The sequence below is a fragment of the Polypterus senegalus genome, chromosome 4 (assembly GCF_016835505.1).
Source record: "Polypterus senegalus isolate Bchr_013 chromosome 4, ASM1683550v1, whole genome shotgun sequence".
NCBI lineage: Eukaryota > Metazoa > Chordata > Cladistia > Polypteriformes > Polypteridae > Polypterus > Polypterus senegalus.
The window spans coordinates 208,434,090-208,446,084 of record NC_053157.1 but is presented as its reverse complement, the minus strand read 5'-3'; the positions used below and the strand labels follow the sequence as shown (position 1 = coordinate 208,446,084).

The 11,995-nt window shown below is 37.3% G+C and overlaps 1 protein-coding gene across 1 annotated transcript; it reads left to right on the top strand.

Annotated features, from left to right (window-relative positions):
- Positions 1–347: 347 nt before the first annotated feature.
- noto (notochord homeobox) lies at positions 348–4,091 on the top strand. The gene is made up of 3 exons (XM_039752817.1): positions 348–1,176; positions 1,269–1,453; positions 3,835–4,091. Exons 1-3 carry the CDS (start codon positions 825–827, stop codon positions 4,051–4,053), a joined length of 756 nt encoding a protein of 251 aa, XP_039608751.1. The 5' UTR covers positions 348–824; the 3' UTR covers positions 4,054–4,091.
- The last annotated feature ends 7,904 nt before the right edge of the window (positions 4,092–11,995 follow it).

The following is an 11,995-nucleotide window of genomic DNA, read 5'->3' as shown; positions in this document are numbered from 1 at the left end:
AGATGTCTTACAGTGTTATTTGTTTGTATCTTCTGCTAAAATTGGTCATTGCATGTAAGCAGGCTCGACTTTGTAATATCCATTTCTTTTGTATTCAACTACAACATCTCATTTAACATTTTTTAATTCGACTTCTAAACGGGTAGATGGATGGATCACTGGATTCAGTCTTCGACGGGTGAATGTATGGATGGAATTATATTATAATATGCAGTGTGTTATTTATTTCCCACGTATAACATAAACAAGAAATCAGAAAACTTTTTTTTTTCTTCTTAATTATGCAATGCACAATGGCACTATAACCAGCTAGACACAGTTTCCTATAATGCGATTCCTCCGTCGACTTTGCTCTCCAAGGGCGAAACTATTTGTTCCGCTGCTTGTTCAACATCTGTCAGCTGGCTTTGAGAATTAAGACACGAAGTAAGATGATTATGTAACATCAAGGCTTTCGCAGCGGTAATGATTGCTTTTGGAGATGGGCCCTTTCAGAAATCTGCACAAGCCGCAACCCCCACTTAACCTGAAAGAAACTCCTGTGTGCACGAGGTTTCGACAGCATCTTGTTATGGACACGGCCATTAAGATATTGACAGTCACAGCATGTTGCAGGTCAATCAATTAATTGGATCCCTTTTTGGGCCGGTCGTTTTTTTTCGCATGTGCTACTTAAGACGTGAAAGGCTTAGCGGGGGTCTGTTAACACTTCGGGGCAGAGGGCTGCCTATAAGAAGAGCTCATCCTGACTCTGGACAAACATACGAGCCAATTCAGCGAACTCCTTGGATCTAAAAACAAGAGGACTTGGGCAGTACTTGGGCATGGCTTTTGAAAATCGTGGATATCTGCTCCGACCTTATGCATCTCTTTATCCTGAATACCCTGTCAGCAGACAGGTCACATCGAAACCGGTCTCTAGAAAATCTTTCACCATCGACTCACTGCTGGCAACTCCCGAGTCAAACTCATCGTTGGATAGACCAAGCTCTTTGTGCAGTGCAGGGAAGTGCCCGCTTCCCGCGTCGGACTTTACAGCTGAAGTGCCCTTTTATGCTCCACTGCCAACACATCTGTACCCATCGAGTCCAGTTCCAGCACAGTCTGGCTACCCAGTGTACTACTGCCCGCCCTTCGGCTATGCAGCACCCTATCGTGGGGCAGTCTTTCCCAACGGTAAGCACGGACGCGTAATAATCAAAACAGTGCTGTTTAAAACTGTTTACATGTATTCTGATGTGCTGATGTTCGCATCTGATCTCTTACAGATACCCACCTGTCTAAACACGGCCTTCATTCTCTTCGAACCAAGGCCGGCAAGTCCAAGAGGGTGCGTACGATATTCACCAATGAGCAGCTGACCCGCCTGGAGAAGGAGTTTGCCCGGCAGCAGTACATGGTCGGGTCGGAAAGGTTCGTGTTGGCCTCCGCGCTACACCTCACCGAGGCTCAGGTCAGTACCGACGTTTTTCAGATTCCATGCTATGATCACAGAATGGAGGACTAGGTACATCAGCTTTCAACATTAAAGAGATATTTAGTTGGCAAGCTGGAGCTGAGAAACCCGTCAAAGTATCTCGATAGCAGTAGCAAGTATACCTCAAAACCATAAAAAAATAAACCGAACTGAACTGCAGTATCTTTTAATTAAGATATGAAAGAGTAAATTGTAAAGGGCATTCATTTTAAAATATCTGCTTTGACTGTTTCATTATATTATTACGATTATTACTATTTTTCTAACTATAATGAGCTTTTTGAATTTGAGCTGGTCAACATGAAGTGCGCTAAAATGACTGCATTTATTTAAAACACTATCATTTACATACTTCCAAGAGTTAATTCCATTGCGCTGAATATATATATATATATATATATATATATATATATATATATATATATATATATATATATATATATATATATTACTCTAGACTATTGTCCTTGATCCATAAGAATACTTAACGTGGTCCTCTGAGCAACTGTATACCGGTTTATTGTTATATAATTCAACAGTGGTCAGTAGGTGTCATGGCAAAAACATATGGTTATTTATTACAATTAAAACTGCAAATTTTTATTTACAAGTTTTTTTAGCAGTATACTATTTTTTTAATGATACAGTATAATAATATTTAATGGTGCAGCTTTCTCACCGAAAGGAGACCAGGGTCCTGTCCCAGGTGCTCCCTGAATGGAGTTTGCATGTTTTACTAATGTCCATGTGGGTTTCCTCCCACAATTCAAAGACACGCCGGTCAGGTGGATTGACGAAGCTAAATTGCCCTGATATGTGTCTGTGTGTGCCATTGTGTTTGTTCAACCTGTGATGAACTGGTGCCCCATCCAGGTATTGTTCCTGACTTGTGCCTGATTCCTGCTATTCTGTTAATGGTGACACAGTCATCGGCTATAGAATGTGCAAGTGGTCTGGGTGATCTTTTGGAAATGTGCTATATAAATTAATTTTGCTGCTGGGATAGGCTCCAGCATCTGCACTACCCTGCTCTGGATAAGCAGATTTGGAATATGGAGGGATTTTTTTAACTTACTCTGTCCATTCAAGTTCCAAGCTGGAGTACAAACCTTATCCCTATCACATTGGTATACAAGGTCAGAACGTTTCCTGGAGGAATGACACTAGCACAAATTCAAGTTACTTACTTCTTGATTTAAAGCTTATGAGTTGTGCATGTCCACATATTTTGCAAATGTTAAAATACAGTACCTCACAAACTAGAACTATATCATTAAAAATAAAGTTGCTAAAGTGGTTCTTCAGAGTGATGCCATAGGATGACCATTTTTAATTCCCAAAGAACTACCCACATGAAGACCCAGGAAGAACCTTTTAATTAGATTTCTAACAGACTCCATAAATAACTGAATAAATAATAACAGATTTGTGAAATAGTCAATACCATTTACATTTTCTTTTTCTGTTAGTATCCTGCTGGTAGCATATCACTCACTAAAGATTTCTGTTTTGTCCACATATTATGAAGTTATTCACAGTCCAAAGAACCGATTTCATACCTAAAGAACCTTTTCCAGAGTGAAAAGGTTCTTTGTTAAGCAACAGGGATCCATTCAAGCCAGTAAAGTGCCAATTCAGTACCAGCATTATTAAGAATGTAGATGGCTTAAGATATTGTTAAAAGTAAAAAAAAAAAAAAAAATCTATATTCAGCAAGACCTCAGAGCACCAACAGTGATATCTACACACAGGTGCACACTCACATATACTGGAAAACCTGCTTGTACAGGCAGCAACAGTCCAAATCAGTAATGTAAAGTACATTACAGGTGGCATTAGTGTTTCACAGAGCCATCATCCTAACTTTGAATCTGTCGCTCACTTGTTGCCTATGTAAAATTTGCATTTTCTCCATGTACTCAATTCTTCAGCCGCTATTTTAAAAAACATATGGTTAGGTTAATCCGCAAGTCTCAAATGGTCTTGTGTGAATGGGTCCTATGATGCACTGGTATCCAGTTCAGGGCTGGTTTCTACTCAGTGATGCCAGGAAGGGCTCTGGGAATTGGATTAAGTGGATTTGAGAATGTTATGTTACTGTATGTTCGGTACTTTACAACACAGACATTTGGCAAAGGAGGATATGAGAAAAATGAACTTGCAAGTTAATAGATAAATAAATGAATGTGGATGCACATTTATGATTATTATTCTCAGTTGTAAATAAGCACTTGCGTCATTTGTTTTCCAGTAAGGCCCTGATACATGTACTTTTCCATGCCCTGGTATTAAAATGTACGTTAACTGGGATTAGTGTGCTGACTACTCATGTTATTTTTCTTATCTGTTAAAAACAGGTGAAAGTCTGGTTTCAAAATAGGCGAATCAAATGGAGGAAGCAGTCACTGGAACAACAACAAGCCAAACTGGCAAAACTGGGCCTCTCAGTCCCCCAGCCCAGCCCAGGCTCCCAAGGCCATGGGGATGATGATGACGAGGGGCATGAGGATGACGAGAATGATTCTTTGGAGGGATCTTCTGATGAACTGGATGTCTGCTTGTCAAGCCCATCTTAATTCAACTTTTCACTTTAACATGGACTCTATAATTGTGCATAAACTACAGTACTATAGTATTTTATTTGTATATATGTAAATAATATATTAAATGTGGAATGTGTTTGCATAAGTGAAGAATACATCCTCAGAGTTTAATAAATTATGAACTTTTTTCTAAATATACTTTTGTTGAAGAGAATATATCTTTTTATTCACTTTATTCTATATATAATATGTTTATAAATAAACAAATTCAGGACAAGTAGTTTCCTGTGTTATTTTATTATAGAATGATGAGGCATGACCGTTTTTTGAATGAAATGCAGATTTCTCTATTAAGCAAAATGTGTTTAATCAAAACTTTGACACAGTGGGTAGAACTGCCCCATCATGGATCCATCATCCTAATTCAAATTCCATGCCTGAATATTATCTGTGCTGAGTTTGCACATTCTCCTCATCTGAGTGTGGGTTTTCTTCTGGCCACATCAGATTTTCTGACACATCTACAAAGACGTCATTCCAATCCTTGTGTGGGTATGCACGAGTGGTCCCTGCAATAGAGTGGAATCCTGAACTGGGCTGTTTCCAGTGCTCATGCTTCACAATAACCTTACATTGGATTAAGCAGATTTGAGAATATTCTATTTCAGCAATGTAAAATTCACTGTGCAGTTAAAACAGATTGGCAAATTAATATTAATACTGTAAAAGTTTAAAAAGATAGGAAATGAGATGCCAAAGTCACAAAAAAGGAAGTTGTCTCTTTTACCTTAATGCTATTTTTCATCTTTTATGAGTGTGTTTGAATGGTTTTATTTCAATTATTATCATCTAGAAAGAATCTGTGTCAGTTCAGATCTGACAGAAGACTGTACTAGAACAGTTCTAGATAGATAGATAGATAGATAGATAGATAGATAGATGGACTACACCGAGAAAGAAGAATACAAATGGGTAATAATGGCAAAGTATGGGTTTAATATTAAAAATGTACAAATGTACAATTAAAAAATAAGTGGCCAACATATGAATGTGAACGTATGGTAATAATTAAAACCAACAGGTTTGTCCATCTCTCCTTTTCCAGGATCACAGGGAGAAAAAGCTTGTCTTGGCTGCAGACCAGTAGAATTCTTAATTTTCATAAAGGTGACATTGTATATTTTTTAAATTTGATTTTTACTTGTCAGGTGTTGTGACTAACAACATGATCGGTAATACTGCTGCCTCACACTTCTGTTGGTTCCCGTTTGTCAAGTCCAATCCTTGCAGTCTTAATATTGGGTTTACATAAAGAGAAGCATTAGAGGTAACAACTTTCTTCACAACTATAAAATCTTTCATATTAAATTTTAATGGTTCTAGTCAGTAAATATGCACTGCAAAATTTGTATATGTTAACATTCAATATTACAAAAGTGTGGTAAATCAGCCAAAGAATAACAGTAGATGTGGATAATAATGGATTTTTTACTATTTGAAAATGAAATATAGAGGTGAAAGAAAAATACATTGATTAGGTGATAATTTTGACTACATCTTTAGTAACAGCAATACAAGGAACACCTGCAAATGCTCCATTAACAAAGTGATTTAAAATTGACCTTTGAGCAAAAAAGTAAGAAAAAAGTAAATTTAACATAAAATGCATGTCTATTTCCTTTATTTATTCATTCATTAAATTTTTTATCAGCTATCAATCCATTTCTTCAGATCATTACCTACTCAGTCTTGGGAGAAGGGTTATTGGAGTAGTTGCAAAACAGACATCAGTTTTGAATAAGAAGACATTCAGCAGTTCAGCATGGAGGGTACACACGTTCATAAGTGTTTAAGAAGTTTAAAGGTGGTAAACATCCTGATAATATATTTGTAGGTATTTGGGAGGAAACCAAGGCCTTTAATTTTATCTATATGTCTATGATATAGTGCCTTTATATCTATCTATCTATCTATCTATCTATCTATCTATCTATCTATCTATCTATCTATCTATCTATCTATCTATCTATCTATCAACTGTATTATGGTGCTGTTCAAATCTAGTGATAGTTATATGAAGAATGACATATATAACAATGATTGAGTGAAGTATTGCAAATGTCAAACATTTGGACACCAACCTGGTCATCCTCATTTAAATCAGCTAAAAAAAAATAATGAAAAGGGTTGGTATGTGCACCAGTACAAAGAATAACAAAAGCAAAGTAAGAAAGTTGTCAGGCTAAGTAAATGGGTTTATTTTTTGAGGTTGCAAGGAGCGCTGTCCTGAGGTGCAATCTGTTCTAAAGTGAATGCTTCCTTCTGGCAACTGGGTGGAGTCAGTTGCCCTCACTGGGTGTCTTCTTGCTTGGAGGGAACAAAAGAGGAGGGTAGCACAAGACACCCCCTCTCAACCCGGAGTGATCCACATGCATGCCTGTGTGACTCCTATCTGCATTTTTATCACTCTTTAATTTAATATTGTTTTTTACCAGTATGCTGCTGCTTGAGTATGTGAATTTCCCCTTGGGATTAATACAGTGTCTATCTATCTATCTATCTATCTATCTATCTATCTATCTATCTATCTATCTATCTATCTATCTATCTATCTATCTATCTATCTGTTATATAGTGCCTTTGTTATCTATCTATCTATCTATCTATCTATCTATCTATCTATCTATCTATCTATCTATCTATCTATCTATCTATCGTTTCAAGTTTCCATTCACCCATTGTGTACTCAAATCTAATATTTCTACTTCCTAAGTGAATACTGCAAATTTACTTACACAAAATATAAGTATCTGACCATATCTAAATTCTGTTCGGGTTCATTTGTGATCATTTGAATGATTGCAGATTATCCACCATTTTATCTTGTTTTGTATAATTTGTGTCTGGACTGTGACAACCTTTAAATCAAATGCCAATGAACAGTTGGGAAATATGTGTTTTCCAGTGAGAAATTTCACATTACCTATCCTATGAAGTGACAGCTCTTAGATGGTTTAATTGGAGAAAACTACCCTTCCCAAAATTACATGATGGAATGTTTTGATGTTATTCTGATGTTGTAATAAAAGAAAAAAAAACAGCCTGCTAGGAATGGCAACTTTGTACTTTGTAGTATTTGGAGAAATGTGAAACATGCTTCATGAATTTAGTATTTTCGTGATAGATAGATAGATAGATAGATAGATAGATAGATAGATAGATAGATAGATAGATAGATAGATAGATAATATATTGCTGTTGGTATAAAGGAGCCCCAGTAGTATTTCTTGACACACTTCTGCTAAATTATTTGTTGGCTGAAAGTTCTCAGTGTTAGTTTGTCAGAAAGAGGATGTGCAGCATTGCTCATAATGGCACTCAGAGGTGTTTTAATCCTGTCCTAAGCCTGTTGAATTGGTAGATGCTCCGAAAGTGATGTTACCAGCCCAACACACCATAGCATATAAAATTACACTGGCTATCACAGAATTGTAGACGATTTGAAGGATGTCACTATCCACATTAAAGGAATTAAGTTTCCACCTGCTCTGCCCTTTCTCATATAGTTCCTATGTGTTCTGAAACCAATCCAACCTCTCATTAATGTGGACCCCCATGTACCTGTAGGAGGGCACCACCTCTATATCCACTTCCTGAATAGTGACTGTACATAGAGGCTCTTTAGTGCGGCAAAAGTCCATAACTAGTTTTTTGGTTCTGCTGATGTTTATTTGCAGACAATTCTTTCTACACTGAGAAATAAAGTTCTCCAACCGACTGCTATACTCTGTCTTATCCGCTTTATCAATACACCCCATAAGTGCAGAGCCATCTGAGAATTACTGCCAGTTACATGACCTGGTGTTATATTTGCAGTTGGAGGTGTACAGAGTGGAGAGAAAAGGAGGCAGAACTGCTCCTTGTTTTGCTCCAGTGTTGCTCACATCTGTATACACAATCCTTGACTCTCACAAACTGCAGTCTGCCCAACAGATAGTCCATTATCCAGGACACCACTGGCACATTCACTTGTTTCACTCTGCGTCTATCCCTTAACAGGGCTGGATAGTACTGGAGGTACTAGAGATATCAAAAAATAATCATCACAATGTTGCCAGCTTTGTCTAGGTGAGAAAAAGCCTTGTAGAGCAGATAGATAATTGTATCCTCCACTCCAGGAGGTCTAACATAACAGAACTCATATAGTGCAGGGCCAGCTTCTCAAAGGTCTTTATTATGTGAGAAGCAAGTGCCAAATTATGTATAATCTTAACATTTAAAATCAGTAGATTACTGGAAAATGAGTGCTTTTGTAAAAGCATTCCTAAAATAACACCAGTTAACACAAGTTAAAATATGCCACATGTTTAATTTTTTGTCCATGTTAGTATATGTTGTGTTCATTTCATTGTTTCTTCACTGTAGTTATATTTCACTATTAATATTGGTGTCAAACAGGCCTAGCACTGAGAGAAGCAGAGATTTCTTGTATTTGAAAACTAGCTTTAACAAATTTGTTTGTCCTATTAATTCATGGAGAAGCAAATTAAACAAAAGGCAATTAAACTAAATATGTAATATAATCCAAAACATATATATTCAAAGTGCCTTACCACCTTGTTTTAACTTCACAAACTTTCCTTCTAGCCTAATCAGATTATTCCCAAATCCAGTTTCCTATTCTAAGCATGTACTTACTTTAAAAGAAAAAAAAAAGAAAGAAAAGGACGCACACTAAATCTCCTTTGCTCACTTTCCCAGAGCCTTTTGCATTCCTCTGTATAATCCATTTTTGTCTGAGATTGGTTTAATTACCGCAGCAAAGACAATTTTTACACTCAGAGAAGGGTAGAAAAAAAAGGAAACATGGCAAGGTGGCTTCTTCCACTGGAACTCACTGCAGAGCAACATTTCGATTGTTCCAAGAGCGTTATGCTTGTAATGTCGTTAGCAGAACAAGTCTAGAAGATTGCATGCCAGGCTTTACAATGAGATGAATGCTAATTCATACATGAATTCTATGAAAAAGGAAATCAAACTTTTCATGAGCAGTATTAACAAACAGGTGTACTTCTAGCGAATGTGCTGAAACACCAATATAATTTTGACTTGAAATTTCTTTATAGGGCGGCACGGTGGGACAGTGGTAGCGCTGCTGCCTCGCAGTTAGGATACCAGGGTTCGCTTCCCGGGTCCTCCCTGCGTGGAGTTTGCATGTTCTCCCCATGTCTGTGTGGGTTTCCTCCAGGTGCTCCGGTTTCTTCCCAAAGACATGCAGGTTAGGTGTATTGACAATCCTAAATTGTGTGTGGGCTGGCACCCTGCCTGGGATTTGTTCCTGCCTTATGCCCTGTTCTGGCTGGGATTGGCTCCTCGTGACCCTGTGTTAGGATATAGCAGGTTGGACAATGACTGACTGATTTCTTTATGGAAGAATTTAATGTCTCCCATATTTCAGGACATAATTATGTCCTAGAAGTGCTTCCTAAGCAGCTGTAACCAAGTTCTGTTACTGCACATCCCTGCCGGGATTTCATGCTCTTTCAGCTGCTTATGCCATCTACTGGCCCAATAATTAAATAATATCACAACTTTTATTAAGAAATATGTAAAAAGTGTCTTTTCAAAACAGCAGATATAGCAAGAAAGTACACTCAATGTTTACTTTTTTAGGTCTTCTTGATCATTAATGCAACGAGCCTGCACCTCCAAATAGACAATCAGATGGCTGTATCTTAATAATCATAGCATGCAGATGTGGTTCAAGAGGTTTAGTTGTTGCTTCATCACACATTAGAATAGGCAAGACTTGTGATCCAAGTAACATTGTCAGAGGCAAGATTTTAGGTGTCAGACATGTTGGCTCAAGTAGGTTATATATATATAGCGCTGCTGCCTCGCAGTTAGGAGACCCGGGTTCGCTTCCCGGGTTCTCCCTGCGTGGAGTTTGCATGTTCTCCCCGTGTCTGCGTGGGTTTCCTCCGGGCAATCCGGTTTCCTCCCACAATCCAAAGACATGCAAGTTAGGTGGATTGGTGATTCTGAATTGGCCCTAGTGTGTGCTTGGTGTTTGTGTGTGTCCTGCGGTGGGTTGGCACCCTGCCCAGGATTGGTTCCTGCCTTGTGCCCTGTGTTGGCTGGGATTGGCTCCAGCAAACCCCCGTGACCCTGTATTCGGATTCAGCGGGTTAGAAAATGGATGGATTGATGGATATATCTAACAATACTACAACTTCTACTGCTTCTGTAGGGATAATATCTGTGTGGATCATATTAAAAGTTGGTTGTAATGCACTTTCCAATTACAACGAAAATTTTCATGGACATATTGTAACCTGAACATACATGTAATATAATTTGTAAGAACAGCAGTGGGCCCACTACATATAACCCTCAGTGACAGCCTATCCATAAGTTATTTTGCTCCTTCTATTTATCAGATTGTTTTCTGATACATGTATCTATCCTCTCTTCCATATCTCCATCTTATATTCTAGTTTATCCTTTCCTTCATAATTATTTAACATTTACTGCAGCCCTCATGTAATTTATTTCTCCTCACTATCTTCATGTGAACATTTCAGCATAAAAAGGTCAAGCACACAAAGTAACTTTATAACATATACAGCAGTAAGTAGATTAATACCACTAAATCTATTGGCTGGAGGCAGACGGCTTGTTAGCTGAGTTACACTTAACCCCCAGATTAACGGGACAATTCTGAAAATCAGGTTTAGTCCACTGGCTGCATAGCACTGTGTAATCTGGTTAAACGGGCAGAGGAGTGTCAATGAAAGCAATAGACCGCATGCTGCTGACTTGACCTGATCTCCTCCTTCCAAGCTTCTCCACACACACAGAGAGTTATATTAAAATGTAATGTTCTTTTGAAGAGGAATGCATTCTACAAAGCAGAGAAGACAACACTAAGTAGATCAGGAGATAACAGTGTCACTTGATGAACTAATTGCTGATGTTAGCCCCTTACCCTGCTGAAGCTGAAGAGGACAATTGGCTTTCTGGGAGACTTGGTTCAGTTTATGGCTAGACATTATTTTTTTTACTTTATCCTCGTTTCAGTGAAAAGTAGACAGATTTTCTTTTTTGGTTCAATCTTGGAACAAAGTCGGTTAAGGACACCCTCTTAAAATATTGTTTTCTATGAATTTTATCTAACAAAAATTATGCTAATTAGCTTTATGCTAGATTGCTAGTTTTGAATACAAGACACTGTTTAGTTGTGTTCACTCTGAAATATCAAATGTGAAGCTGTATCAAATTTCTTTCCATTGTTTTTCACAGTGGTATTTTTTACTACATTAATCAATTTATAAAAGTCATTGTTGTGTAAGGTGCAGTATATATGAATTGTTTTGTCATAAGCTTGCCTAAGAAAGTATTTACCAATGTGTTTTATACTACACACCTCAATGTAAAACAAAGATCTTGGCAAAAGTCATTTCAATTAATGGAGAATCAACAGCAACTAATACAACACAATTTCAGACTCAGGTTTCACAGTTCTATCACAGCTGAGCTATGTTCGTTGATCCACATCTTTAGCTGATCAGCTGCCATTTCAAAAATAACAATGGACACAACAACTTTTTAATTTACTTAATCTCTGCAGTCACTATGGAATTAACTGTAAAACAGCAATTATATTAATTGATTTATCCTTATGCTCGCTACTAAATATGCTCAGTTAACATTTGGCTCCACAGTATGGGTGGTATTTGAAAAAATGTTGCTATTTGATGTGCCCATTATTATAATCAGCTCTGCATAAAATAAATATTTATTTATGGTGTTGTCAGATATTGTATAATGGAAATATTGATTAAGTGACTGTATTATTTTCCTGGAGATAGGGTTTACTATGATAAGATCCATTTTACATAAATGTTGATTGCTTGATTGTGTTTACTTTATTAGAGAAGAGTAGAAAGGGCACTATATTATATAAATATTTGAT